Consider the following 14,805-nt stretch of genomic DNA (forward strand, 5'->3'; position numbering starts at 1 on the left):
AGGGATAGTTGCAGCTGCAGGGAGAATTAGGCAGGCAAAGTCAAATGAGGAGAGTCACCATAAGGACATAGGATTGCTGTTTCCACAAGAATACAGCTTTGTGGAATAAATGTTGGCTGAAGGAGGTAAATTTTGTTTGCAGACCTGATGAGTGTTAGCTGCTATAGAATTTCAGAATGATAACAACATTGAGGCTACTGTGTACAAACTCTCTATCTCTGATTACTAGTAGTAAACAAGACAGTTCGGTGCCTCAAATCAGCTTTGGAGATTACTGTATTGGAGATGGTGTAGCTATATTTAAAGGGTATACCACCCAGTCCTGACAGAATTTCTAGACCTCAGGTATTTAGTTTTGAGGGTTTGCATGTGCAGTGTAAATCAACAGAATTCATGATATGCTTCCAAGCCCTTTGGAATTTGTAAACAGAGTGGGATGTTTTGTTGTGTTTAAAGGCTGGATTTGTTATTATGCTTGGTTTAGTCATTGCTAATATGTAGAGTTTGGGGGAATTTTACTACAGGTGTGGAGTAACTTATTTTGGAGAGAAATTACAATGTTCAACAGGATTTTAGAAAACCACCTTGTTTCAACAGTTACGAATTGTGCAGAATTCTGTTTCTCATTGCATGTTGGATTAGTCTGAAGTAAAGCCATCTTTGCACTTCACTCTGGTTAAATCAAACTAAATGTAGACATATAACTTCGATATGCTGGTTTAAATCTATTTTCAGCGTTGTCTGAAGTGTGACAGCGGGTGACAAGCTGTTAGGCATGGTTTGAGTAATCATTATTATGTAGTCTTTCTGTATTAATTTCACCTGTGCAATAAGCTAGGCTGTAATACTGGGTATTCCTCCGCTTTAGCTATTTATCATATAACTCTCTGTATGCATTGCTGCCATAAGTCACAATGGTTTGTCAGACCCCTTAAAGAGACAATGCCAAAATGAAAACCATTTTCTTCTTTGACTTAACTATTTAAAAAAATTAAAACAGAAGGGAATTCAGGTATTTTTCATCTTTCTTCTTGTAATCTTTCTGGTTTTACAATGCTTAAAAAATTGTTTCTAGTGCAAGTTGCAGTGTAAGGCACCTGGATATAGTGAAACCATCTAAGATGTACTCTTGACAACTGCCTATGTACCTCAAGGAAAAACATTTTAGAACGGTGTCTTTCTCAGAACTATTTATAAAGTAACAGTAACAGTAACTGGAGGTAAATTTTCAGATAAATAAGGTTTTTCTACCATTTTGTGAACAGAAAAACAGCAACATATTTTGGTATAATTTCTCAAGAAGCAAATAATTATTTTCTTTGAAGAGCTGTTTGCCAAGCATAGTATACTAACTTGCCTCAAGACTACAGCGTATTTATGGGGTGGTTTTTTTTCAGTCTGGAACTTTCATGTTTTCTCTTTTCTTCATCTCTGATTTTAAAATGTAAGGAAGACTCCTTGGTTGCCCTTCTGTTGTGACTTTTTGCAAATATATCACCTCTTTATTGTAATTTTTTCCCCCACCACAGGTTGAAGAGACTGGAGAAGTTGCTATTGCAGGGGCATATGTGGATATAGTACCAGCCTTGGATAAGCCTTCTGCTCGGGAGCCTCTGAAGGTAGAGGGAAGCAATAGAAGTCTTAACTTGCAAAGCAGCATAATTAGGCTTTATTTTTGTGAAAAACATAGGAAAAATACTTAGATCACTTACCAGTCTCATTTGCAGTACTTAGATGAGTATATGAGTTCAGAGATGTGGACACACACATTGCTTAAGATACAGAGGTTCACGGATTTATTTAAGGGGAAAAATACAGATGTTTTAAGATACACAGGATGGCTGATGAAGTTTGAAGTTCTTGATGCCAATTGAACTGTTAGGGTAAGCATCGTGCTGTATGTTACAAAACAAATGAGGCATGCACCAGTGAGGGCCACAAGTTTTGAGCACTTTTGTAACTAAAGATTCAAATTAGTCCCTATAATTTGAGGCTGTACCTGCAAAATGAGCATTTTGTTTTTATTTTGTAGATGTTGAAGGTCAAACTCAATGTAAGTTGTAAAAGCGTGTGACCTTTTTGTCTCAGTTTTTTCAGAGAGGCATGGGGAGAGTGACAGGAAGGCATTAGAAGAACAGAACAAATGAAAATGAGATGGTGTACTCATAGAAAAGAACAGTTTTGTCATTGAATCATTTTGAAAGAAGGCTCCGATGGCTGTTTTTACATGTGGTTAGGCCTAACACACAATATGCACTTTATACAATACGTATTTTAAAAAATCCTCTGCTTGCATGCATTAACCCTTGGGTACTGGACTTGCCACAAAAGACAGGATTGTGCATGCAATGCAGTGGCAAATGGTAATCCTCCAAAGGGAATAAAGGGCAATTTAGAAGCCCTTAGAGTCCTAGTTATAAAACATATCTTAAATTGTAGTGATAAAAGACAAAAACTGCAAAAAATTATTTGAAATAATTCTCAAGGAAGAGTACATGAAGCATTTTCTGCTTGAATATACTCTTTAATGCTGACAATAGCTAGAAGTGATTATTTGTGGTGGAAGAAATCTCAATTGCATTTAATAATTCTGCACTAGAAACTTTCCTGGACACAGTGCTTGAACTAATGGACATATTTAGTACGTTTTAAATGGAGTTTCAATTTTAAATTCTTCATACTCACTCTCTTTTTTTTAAGACTTCAGGGCTGCAGAGTGACCTTGTGTTTGAAGAAATTGGTCATCGCGTAAAAGAGATTGGAAATGAATTGGTAAAGAAAGTAAATGCCATATTCCAATGGGACATCACTAAAGATGGAAAAACAGCAATGCAGTGGAGTAAGTTATAGCTTTTATATAATGGCCTGATACGTTTTTTTAATGAAATGAGATTAATTACATTCATTCTAATTAAATGGATATCTTGAAAAAAAGGATAAGGTAGCAGCTGAATATTCATTGGGACCTAGAAATCTGAATGTATACTGAATGCACAAATGACAAGGAGGTCAGGTAAAGTTCCATAATGGCAGTTGCTAACCTTTCTAGGAACATACTTCTGTAAGTTGCCTGTTTAGACGTAGGCATAGGCAAACTGTGCTCTAGAACTCCGGTGCATTTCTATTTACATTTTCTGAAGGGATCACCACTGCCCTTAGAAAAGCAGGCTAAATTAACCAACCAGGAGCAATGTGTTACAGTAATTAGCCTGCTGGTGATGTACACACTAACTAATCTAAACCAACTATTTATTTCTACTGCATTGTTCTTGTCACGTCAGTGAAAGTATAGCCCAATTTGTTTCTATTCAAATTTTCTGACATCAAGGTTTAATGAAGGTACAATGATGCTTACCCATCCTTTAAGCATGGGACTGGGTTGATGAAGAGAGGCTAAAGCTTGTAATAGCAAAGAGTCAGAGGGGAAGTGTTTCCTGGTAAAGTGGATTATACAAGTATGTGAAATTGTCTGATGGAGGCAAAACCACATCCTCAAAAAACTTCTCTTCTTAAATTCTCTTGTGCTCAGTTTCTAAGGACATGTATTTTTGCAAAAAGCAGTCTAGTTTTAATAATTGGATATATTTCATTGTCTTTGGAATTATTCAGGTTTTTTTGGTGAGATGTCCTAAATGATCTGTTAGTAGAATGTAAAATTTTTCCAAAGGGATAAAACATAGTCAAGTTGTAACTTCCAGGCCTTTGCTTTTTTGTGGAGAAATGCAAGTCTTCGAGTCAAGTCTGTCACTTAGACTGCTTCATTTTGATTGGTCTCGTCTCAATGGTTGGATCCAGTCAGAACAGTTTTGGGGGAGATACAGATGGTGGGCTGCCCTTTGGGGGGCTGAGGGGAGAGACTGACATGTTGGTAGGTCAGATCAGGACTTCATTGTGCTTTGTCCCATAGACTGTGACTTTTTTAAACTATTGTTAAGTCTTTGCAATGCCTGTTCTCAATAAATGGTTACTGTGTTAAAGAAACTGCTGTTGCTTTTACAGAGTGGTTTAGAAACCTATAATTTCACTTTCTCTTTTCCTAATGTTAACCAGCAGAGATTCTGAGTAGCAAGACTGCTGTTAAGTTTCAGGACAAATATCATACATATATTGATCAAGATAGTTCTGTTCTACCTGTATTGCCTTTCAAGCAATATTTGAGGGATAAGGGGTGATTTCCAGTTGGATAGCAGTTAATCAATATATTGAATATACTTGTGTAGATTATGCAGGCTGAGTACCTATACATCAAAATGAGAGGCGGTAAATACTGCATAAATTCAAGTCAGAAGGATCTGTCTTAAAACTCATTACTGCTCTTAATCATTTCTACCATCTGCAGTTTTCCACTTTTACCCTCAGTAATTTAAATGATGAGCATGCTTAGAACCTGGACAGAAGGCTTATGAAGTCTTTCCGGTGTTCTTGCTTACATTTTCAGAACATATATTGGAAGCACATAGATGAAACTCCAAAACGTTTAAAGTTAAAGAAAAGTTTAAAGTTAAAGTTTAAGATCTTTTAAACACTATTCTGGTCATTAAAAAAAAACAAACAAACAAACGTAAAGCAAAAAAAGACCTTCCAGAGGCAAGCATTCAAGATTTGTAAGCATTTGCCAGCTTAATTCTTTTAGCTTGTTTGCATACATTATTGATCAGTATTCAAGAGCATTATCATATACTGTCTCCTCTGCCAGATGCTACCATAATTCATTTTACATGGTGAATGTGGAAGAAGAGAGTAGTTTGTGGCTTTGCATTCAAAAGAAGACAGCTTTCTTGCAGTTAAAATATTGTTGATAACCCAAAAGATTTCTGACAGATCTTGATATGGTCATCACCAAGACTTTCATAATGCACATGAATGATGACAGCCAATTTAGAATATGTAACATTGACAATGCCATTTACTGACTTGAATGCTTGACTTTTTCTGTTGTTAATGGAATGGAAGCTTCTGTACATAATTAGAAATTTTAGCCTTTGACAAATTAATTTTTTACTTTAAAAACAGAAGATGATAGTAAGATGTTACCTTTCCTATAGCTTGAATTTAATTATATGTCACTATTTTGACCGGTTTCAAACCTGCTTAAGACTTTAATGTTAGTCACCTCTGTCAGTAGAATTGCACTTCTTTATATTACATTTAAATTTGGCCCACTGATTATTAGTTGATCTTCTGTTTAAAATAATTTAAAATCAGTTTTGTAACTGTTATGCTAAGTTAGATTGTAATAATTTTGAATTATCTTTCTCTCTTAAAGTAAAATTGCTGTTTTGAGAGCTAGATCCCATAACGTACATAGCTACAATAAAGCAAAGATGAAAATATGAAATTAAAATTAATTTAGGACTTCGTTCCTGTGGATAAATATTGCATACTCCTTCAACATATGGTCAAAATTTGTTTTGTTTTGTTTTAATCCTCGAGTTGATGCTAGTTTTTTCATTGTCTATCTTCTTTTTAGGCCTCTCTTTCTAAGGGCCTCACAGGCCTTTACAGGCAGTTCTTGTGGTTCTCTTGGGCCACCTGCTAAGCCTCTCTCCCTTATTAAATTTGTTATGTAGTTGTACGGGCTTGTCTTTTAATTTTTGACTTGTCACTTTTGCACAGCTTTGTGCTGTTGCGAAAACTGCAGCAATTGACAGCACTAGAAACAATATGCGCCCCACAGCTCATTGCTGTCTTATTCAATGATTGTAGCTCCAGCATCTTCTGCTAATGTCTTTGAGCCTCTGAAGATCTGGGAGGAGGCTGGGAGGGAAGCAAATGAGAGAAAGCAGCAGTATTAAGGACTGCTGTGAAATTCATTGTCATGTACGCAGTTGTTCTGGTGTTTTCCAAATTTCCAGGAAACAGAATTCTTTTTTAAAATTTATATGTATTTTTAGTGTTTTGTTTTAATTGCAACTGTAACCTTTTGATCTCTGTTATCTGCAGCAAGCCAAGATTTTTGTTTATTACTTCAAATGAAATGGGATTTGTGAATTGGATTTAGCTTTTGTTGTTACAGAGACATTTCTTGATGGTAGCACTAATATTAGTAACACTAGTCTGTTTAACTAGCAATGACCTTTACTTTTATGTAGTTGTCTGTGGATGGTGTGAAGCCATGGGGAGGTGTAGAACCGTTGATCTTGCACTCAGGATGTGAAATTTTGAACAGTTCGTTCGCTGTCTAAACATTGTTGAACTGTAGCCACTGACAACTGCTCTTAATTAGTGGTATTTCTTTATAACAGCAAGCTGTTCTAATTTAAGAGGATGCTGAAAATCCTCTTAAGAAGATAAAACAGTACAGATTTTGGCACTATCAAAACTTAAGGAATAAGCTTAGCAGTACTGGAGTTATCTTTTCTTATTTTTTAACAAAAGTCTTAATTGAGATCCCCCAGCTTTGACTTCTCCAGTTGGCTTCACTACCTAAAGCATGCTTTGCTCTCTCCTGCACATTTATTACTGTACGGCAATTGCTTTTGGTTTCAATGGTTACAAAGTATTTATCTTTTTTTTAGAGTTAAGCTACTTCATTTCAACTTCTCTTTCCATACAGAAAAGACATTGCCATTGAGATTTGTTAGCTGATAGTTAATGGTTGTCTAGAACAGTACTCAGAAGAGTTTACCCATCTGTTGCTTTTCATCATATTTCTGAAGGCACTGCTGAAGGCAGAAGATACTTCTGTTCCTTTCCAGTTCTCAGAAGAATAAAGCTTTGTTAGGAGAACTGGGAAGAAATTGTTACGTGCGCTTGATTGTGAACATCTGACAAATTACAGCAAAACTACTTAATAATTTATGGTGCGATATGACTTCAGGCAATGAAGAGTGGGTGACACTTTGTTCCATTTGAGGATGAGTCTTGTATTGCAGTTACTTACCCTCTGTAAAGCAGAATAAAAACCAAACCAAAACAAACAAATACAGTCTGAGCCCTTAGTATTTCTCTCTGAGAAATGGTAAGGCACTCTTTGAAGGCAAAGCAAAACCTGTGCCCCAAATCTTAGATTTTTAGGCTGTTTGGCTACGTGCTATAGAATGTCAATGTCTAGTGTTTTAGCCTGTATGTGTATGATTTTTTGACCTAATCATTATGTCTCTGACAACAGCATCTTATGGATGATAATAATTCATAGATACTTAATTACTGTAATGTAACACTTATGTATAAAAGTAAAAACAAAAATTTGAAGGATAACTACCGTTTCAGCCACTGAAACTGCTTGATTCTGCTTTTCTGCCAGATGTGTAATACTAAAATCTTACATATTTAAGAAGCTAGTTGATTTTTAAAAGGGACTTCAGCTTTAAGTTTAATTTGTGTTGCTACACACAGTATCGAGGAGTACCATGCCCGTGTTTCATACTTCTTTTTTTGTATGGAGTGGATCAGCCATGTGAATGGCTAGGAGAAGAGCTCTATCTGTAGCAGCCATGGAGGGCTACATGTTCTCAGGAACAAAGAACACTGGAGACACCTTAAGGCTACTCATCTGTTACTGCTGGCGGTGGAGGTGCATTAGCAGTGCACGAGGTAGTTGGTCTGGCAGCTGCCCAGGTCACAGCCACCTGAGCACTGACATAGCTATGCCAGTACGAAGTCATAATTAAGCTGGCTGCTGCAATTGTAGTGCAGCATGCAACCCGCAGTGACAAGACAGTAGCTGTAACCATAGAGACGTGTATCCAGGAGGTACGCGTAGAAAACATGTATAGGAGGCTTGCATCCAGACTGTCTCCTGCTACAGCAGGCAGCTGTGTTATATAGCTTTATCTCATAAAGTTGTATTTTACAAGAAAGCACCCTCTCTGGTCATTTTGGAAAGCTAGAATTTTTCTGCTCTGATGGTTGGAATCTGCTCTGGTGTTCAGCTTATTTCTTTCATTACTAGTTTATATCCATTTGTCTGTGTGCCAGTGCTGTAGTTTAGTCTCAGTTGTCATCTGAATACTCGAGGCTAGGTCAGGAGGTGAGAAAAATGACCGTGTATGTTTCAAATCCTTCTTTTTTCTTTTCCCCCTCTGAAAAAAAATGAATGGGCAAGCTTTTGGGGTATTTTTCAATTCTATATATTTAGGGGAGTTCATTTCCCTCTTTAAAATACCAACATATGATGTATTTTGGATCACTGTTTCTCCGGTGTGATTCACTAGAATTCACCCACTAGGGCTTCCGTATCAAGTTTCAGGATTTCATTTCCTCCTGCTAGTTCCTTTGGGTTTTGTGTGGCTTTTTTTTTTTTTTTGACTGCTTGCATTAGAGATGTGATAACTCATTTATGATAAAGCTTAAAAAAAGGGGTGGGTCAAGTAACAGTAGAAGGTCTTTCATGGTTTTGTGGAAAAGACAGTATTTGTTGTCACAGAGCTCTTCTCTTTTGTGGCTGCTCTGTTCTTTTTTTCTTTTTTTCTTCCTTAGCAAAAATTTTAATGCTCTTTAAAAAGAATAAAGAGGAAATAAAAAATATATTTTCATATTTTGGGGAAAAGAACATACTATTAGATTGGACCTTTTTTTTTTTTTAGAATTTCTAATAAGTTTTAATTTGAGGTGGTTTAAGGATTTGATGTGATTAAACATAACAGTTTTATGCATGATTATGCGATGTTTACAGGCATATTTGTGCTTTGAGAGCTTACAATTAATTATAGATGTGGATTGGTAAGTGATTCTCTTGAGACTTGGGTAGGAAATGGAGAAGGAGAACAGGGATTGTAACAATGTTAAGTATGTACTATATGCAGATTAAAATCTAGGAGTTTTTAGAACTTGCCTGAGTTACTACACCTTTTTAATTCTAACTTTTTGTGGTTGAAACTTTACGCTGCTGAGACTGATGGATGAGGATTACCAATGAGATATATCGAAACTGCTTTTCCAGCCAGTCCTTAGAAGAGAAGGAGAAGAGGGTCTGTTGTGTCTTGGGAGATGTTATGTCAGGCTTTCAGCCTTTGGCTTCCCTTCTGGTACAGTCTGGGAAGGCTAGGGACAGCCAAAAACATTAATGCATGTAAAATGAAACATGAGGCAGGACTTATGCTCTTTTGATTTCTGAGGCCCAGAAGTAATTAAAAATAAATAATTAAGAACTGTAAGCATCCTAGAAAACCGTGTGTGTGTTTTGTGAATTTGTATGTGGGGCTCGCTGACCAGTGCTATTTCGCCCAAAGGGAGCTCAGTTTGGCTGCATTGGTATGGTTCGTAACATTCTAGCATTTGAGTAGAGGTAAATATAAAAGCACATTGACAGTTAAGCTTGGTTACGTTAATCTGAGGAGCTGGTATCCACTGTGAAACTTGCATTTCATGATTCAATAGATGATTTTTTTTTTTTTTTAATAATAGTCTGTACCTGCACAATCTACAGGAGCAATGTCTAAAGGCTCGCTTATGATGTTAGACTATGTAGCACCTGTTTTGACTCAAAAGACTGTTAACACAGCTCCTACCCACAAACACAGAAGGTATAGATTGTTCATCTGGTGCTCCGTTATTTTTTTTTCTTTCTTCTCCTCTTATTGCATCAAGTTAGTGATGTCCATTAAAGCTTTTCCTGAAATTATGATTTACCTTAAAATAAAGTGGATAATAATAATCCAGTATGTCACTTCTCACTGAGCATCATTGTAAACTTAATTCCCCTTCTAGTTTTGTTATAACTGGATAAATATTACTTAGAACAGATTTCAGAAAATGAAAGACTTAAACAGACAAAAGCTATTCCCAGTCTGTATAGTTCACCTTACCCTTTCAGAAAAATTATTTGGAAAAAAAATACACATGAGATAGTTTATGCAGAAATAAGTATCCATAGTTAGGCCAGTGTCTTAAAATTTGTCAACTAAGATAAACCCACTGACAGTATTAATATTGGTTAGGCAGCCATGATTCTGTGATTAGAGATGTCGTGTCCTTATGGGAATATCCACTTGAATAATGATTTTGGTTTGCGCTTGAAAAGCAGGGAGGGGGGACCAAGAGGAAAAGGTGTAAAGGGAAAGACTGGGGATTTGCAAAATCTGAGAATGATTTGGCAGAGCACATCCTGTCAAAATATTCTTCTAATATTCTTCTAAACAAATGACACAATACCTGATAGTGTTAGCCTTGTAATAGATTATTTTGGCAGGTCATTTGGTTTGGGAAAAGAACACTCTGAAGCTCCAGACACTTTGAGGAATTTTTGGCTTTCCAGAGAGAAAGACAGATATTTGGCAAGGCTTTAAATGTCCTTTGCGTGAAGCAGAACAGGCTATATTGCCTGTGGAAAACGCAGCAGCATGTTTGAATACCACCACTTTTGCCTTCTTTGAATATATATGTTGTTTCAGAACATTAGAGCTTTATTACTAACTTTAACATTTTTGTAGTAATCGCACTAATTAATATCTTGTGAATCTTAAGTGTTGTTTAAAAATGGTTGTTGCCATCTATGCAAGAATTTTCAAATGGCAGTTCTTGCTGTAACCTCCTCCCCCTTAGTACTGGAATAAATTTTTTTTTTTTGTATTCTGATCTCAATTATTTTCTTTCATTAAAGAAGAATTAAACCCCTTTCATTTTCTAAGTGGCTGTTAGCTCAAGATTTCTGTTTAAACTGGATGCTTCATAATAATAGACAAGGAGAGTAGTGTTCTTTAGACTGAAAATTTTATCTTTATTTTGAAATAAAACTATCTTTGCTGCTTCTTCTCAGCAATTGACTTAAAGAATGGCTCTGGAGCAGTGTATCAAGGTCCTGCAAGAAGTTCTGCTGATACCACCTTCACTCTCTCGGACGAGGTTTTTATGGATGTGATACAACAAAAGATCAACCCCCAAAAGGTAAAACCTGTTCATCACAGACATACTCACTTGCATGGGGACATATTATTTGCCTTAAATCAAGCTCTGGTTTGTGACTGTGTGCATTCCGAAATCCACAATGCTGGATGTTTTGACAGTGCAAACGAGAGTCAGATGAGGTATAAGCACATCGTTGCCTTACACTGAATTAGTCAGAAGACATGATGAGGAATTTATGCCATCTTTGTCATCCTGAGACAAAGATACCTCAAATGGCATAAAGCCTGGCAGTACGAAGTTACTTGTTTGTTTGTTTCCTGGCACTTCACAATATATGATTTGCAAGGTTAGGGTTTGTCAGTTTGATCATTCAGGGTGTTTTGATTGGTCATGTTGCAGGAAGTTGGTATTTGTTGCAATATTATGATTTACTGCTACTACTGCAGCAAAGAGAAATCTTGGACAATGCATGCGTGTAGATCCATTGAAACTGGTCAAAATTCACCCAAACTAGGTAGATTTTTAAGGGAAGGAAAGGTTTAAGAAAGGCATGTAATCTGGGTCTGCACTTTTAGCTTCTTGGAGTAATCAACTGCTTAAACCTACTAATTTTACTAATAAGAATGCCTTGTGTAAAAGTAAACTAAACTGTCACAAATTTAATATGTCAGCTTAGAGATTAAAGCTTGAGCGAATGAAAACTTTAATTAAGCTCATCATATATCAAACAGTTCCTTTTCTTTGATCCCAAGCAGAAGTTGTTGGAGACTTCAATTGTAAAATTGAAAGTAACGATGATGGCAAATGTTTGTTGTAGTCCTACATACCACATGAGTAAAATTCTTTGTGACCCTCTGTATATAGCAGGCATAAAGCATAAACAAACAAGATGTTGATGTGTAATCTTCAGAATGCTAAAGTACAGTGATTGCAATTCAGGAACATTATCTATTCTTAGGCATTAGTATTTCCTTTGAGTTTCTGTGAAGTTTTTCATCTAAAGAAGCTCAAAGCATCTATTCAAATTCTTTTCTGCTGGCTCTCTTTGTTCCTTATTTGAATTTATTTCAAGTTAATGGAACTATGCAAAAGCACATTGTTTCAGAGCTTCCAAAGAGCTTTCAAATTGCAAAGCCACAGCGAAGCAAAACTAGTTTTAAAAAAATACTGAACTAGATTGAAACAGGGTATACAGCTCTTTGAAGTAGAGACAATAAAAATGTAATATACCAGCATTTCAGTGAAAATATTGGTTGATCTATGATTCTGCAAATGCAATGAAATCTTGTTTAGTTCCTGTTTGTTGTAATATGCCATGTATAAAGCCAGTGCATTTCTTTGGAATATGCGTGTACGTGTATTGTGCAAGTTCCTGTTTGGATTTGTGAGTAGCTGACCTTTTCATTAGGCCTTTAATTTTCATTAAATGGCCTTTTCATTCCATTTTCTAGTTTCATGTAAGGATATATGGATATCTATAGCATAGGGAGGGGAGGTCTGGGAGCTTTATTTTTGTGCCCTGGGGAAGTTTTGCCATCAGCTTCTGTGAACATATTTGTCATATACTGGGAGAAGTCCTCTGTGCTATATGTAGAAAAGAAATGGAGGCCAGTGAAGTTGCTTTGTATTTATTTCCCCCCCCCCTAAGTGATAGACTTGGCCTAGCCTGCACTCTAGATAGAAATCTGTGATTCTGGATGCTATTAAAATGGAACTTGGATGGTTTTCTGTTAATAACCAATAACCAATAGGCATTGCGCACTGAATTCTTTCTCCTGAGCTTTAAGCAACCACGCTTACCTTTGGCTTCTTGTTTGGTTCTAGCAACTCTTTGGATTGTGGGTTGAACAGTTGAATACATTTATTTTCGCCCTTCTCTGCTTTTTGTAGGCATTCCTTTCTGGTAAACTAAAAATGAAGGGGAACATCATGCTGAGCCAGAAATTGGAAATGATCCTGAAAGATTATGCCAAACTCTGAGCTGCTTGATCATCTACCACAGCAGTGAAGAACTTAAGAAGACAGAAACTTCAATTAGTTCAGAACCAATGACTGAAACATTTGCAGGCTACTTAAATCAATGTACTGATTCATTATACTGCTAATATACGAGCTGCTTTAACTGCTGTAGACAGAAAATTATGAAATGAATGTAACTGTTAATATTGTCCCTTTTTTGTTTCTCAGCAATGGTAGAGAATCATACTTTCCTCATTGCACACCTTTACGTAAATAAAATGTATGTAGTTCTTACAAAGATGCATATATTTCTATCTTAATTCTGAAGAAAATTAAATCAATACACCTCTTTGATAGTCTGTCAGTCTTCATTTATATTGCCTTAGATAGACTGTCTAATTTCTGTGAATCTACCTGGTTTATTATTAACATTATCTTTTGTCTCAAATTCTCATGATCCCGTTAAAACAACTGGAAGATGGAAGTCAGTTCCATTTATTTATATCTTGTCATTATGGGGTTTTTTCCGTACAGGAAAAAGCTCTTGAACTTTAGCTCTGCTCACCTTATTTAGACAGTCAGTTTTATGTAAGTTACTCTTATAAATTACATGGAAAGTGGTAAGCATTAATTCTTTAGGGGAAACTTTTTTATCTGAGAGGTATTACACTGCACCAAAGGTTGTCATTGTAGCCAGATTGTTCTTCATGTAGATTAATTCTCATGAAGGTCAGCATCATGGCAGCAGGGAAAGATATAAGAGTGAATTCCTCGTTTTGTACCTATGACCAGAACTGAGGTAGCAGCTGTGGCCATATGTTTTCCTGAAGAAAGTATGCTCTTAATCACTGGTCGTCTCATGAACATCTGGAAATTTGATTTCACCAATATGACTAACATTTTGTGTGCTCAGTATCTTTTTTTCTCATTCAGACTTGTTCTATGTTAATACCTTTTGAAGAATTCAGGCCATCTAAGGCTTCTCTCCTTGGTCAGAATGACAAAATCATTTTGCGTTATCTTAGAGGATGGAATTTTTTGTTTGTTTGTTTGGGTTTTTTTGTCCCAAAACCGGGAGGTACATCACTGCCCTGACTATGTGAGTAGACTGTAGCCATTAAAGAGCTTTTTGGGGCTGCAGATGAGTTTGACAGTTTGAGGATAAATTCTACATGTTGTAATACTGAGTCAAATTCTCCACAAATTTGTTTCTTCACAGCTGTACTATCAGCCATGCTTTGATTCAGGCAGAGAAATATGAATCTGAGGTACGTCAACAAGTATCTCACATAAATTACATCATGAATAGAAGTGAAACAGAACAAGTGTGATGTTCAACACATCAAAGAGGCCATCCAATAGAAATGATTGAAGAAATATCATTTAACCACTTAACATTTACCTTTTCCACAGCAGTCATTTCCATATATAAGTAGGACCTAATCATTGTCTGTAGTGCCCAGCTTCTATTTACCAAGCAACTTTGTGACAAATAGATAAAGGAGTCTTCTATTACTTTCTCTTAAGAAATCATACAAGAAAGACAGATTGATTGCAGCTTGGTATGTTAATGCATGCACATGCTACATCAAAAAAAATTAGTTTTCTACATATATCTTTCCTGTCTATAAATCTATATATAATGCTATAAAAATATGTGTATTAAGAAAAAGGAATTGTGAGGAACTAACTTTGAGTCTAGGAAAGCAATTATCAATACATCCATTTAAGAATATGGTATTTACTGTAGGTCATGTGGTCTTGAAAATTCGCAACAGGTGATTTTTTTCTCAGCTTCATAGATTGTCTGAAACCTTAAAGCACTGATCTACAAGGAGGGAAAAAACTGCTAATAAGCTTTTTTTTCCTCCCCTTTGGAAATGGGAAGCAAAAATAATCAGGCAAGTGAAGCTGGTACTGTTGAAACCTGTTGCGATTTAACAGGTTGGAGTTCAGTCCACTAAAGAACATCAGTTTACTGACTGTGTTGGGTGAGGATGAAAGAATAACACAAGAACCATATCAATTATAGGTATTCATGTGGTGATTTCTATCCTG

General features: G+C 36.1%; 1 protein-coding gene across 2 annotated transcripts in view; it reads left to right on the forward strand.

Moving 5' to 3' along the window:
- Nucleotides 1-13,101, forward strand: part of HSD17B4 (hydroxysteroid 17-beta dehydrogenase 4) — a 63,305-nt gene extending 50,204 nt beyond the window's left edge. For both annotated transcript variants that reach the window (XM_087742120.1, XM_087742121.1), the window contains exons 21-24: nt 1,530-1,619; nt 2,701-2,839; nt 10,700-10,827; nt 12,679-13,101. In XM_087742120.1, coding sequence (XP_087598246.1) covers nt 1,530-1,619; nt 2,701-2,839; nt 10,700-10,827; nt 12,679-12,768 — 447 coding nt within the window. In that variant the 3' untranslated portion in view covers nt 12,769-13,101. The remainder of the gene's footprint in view (nt 1-1,529; nt 1,620-2,700; nt 2,840-10,699; nt 10,828-12,678) is intronic.
- Nucleotides 13,102-14,805: the final 1,704 nt, after the last annotated feature.

This window comes from Nipponia nippon, unplaced genomic scaffold (assembly GCF_047370975.1).
Source record: "Nipponia nippon isolate SJK-2023a ecotype South Korea unplaced genomic scaffold, ASM4737097v1 scaffold_8, whole genome shotgun sequence".
In the NCBI taxonomy this organism is placed as follows: Eukaryota; Metazoa; Chordata; class Aves; order Pelecaniformes; family Threskiornithidae; genus Nipponia; species Nipponia nippon.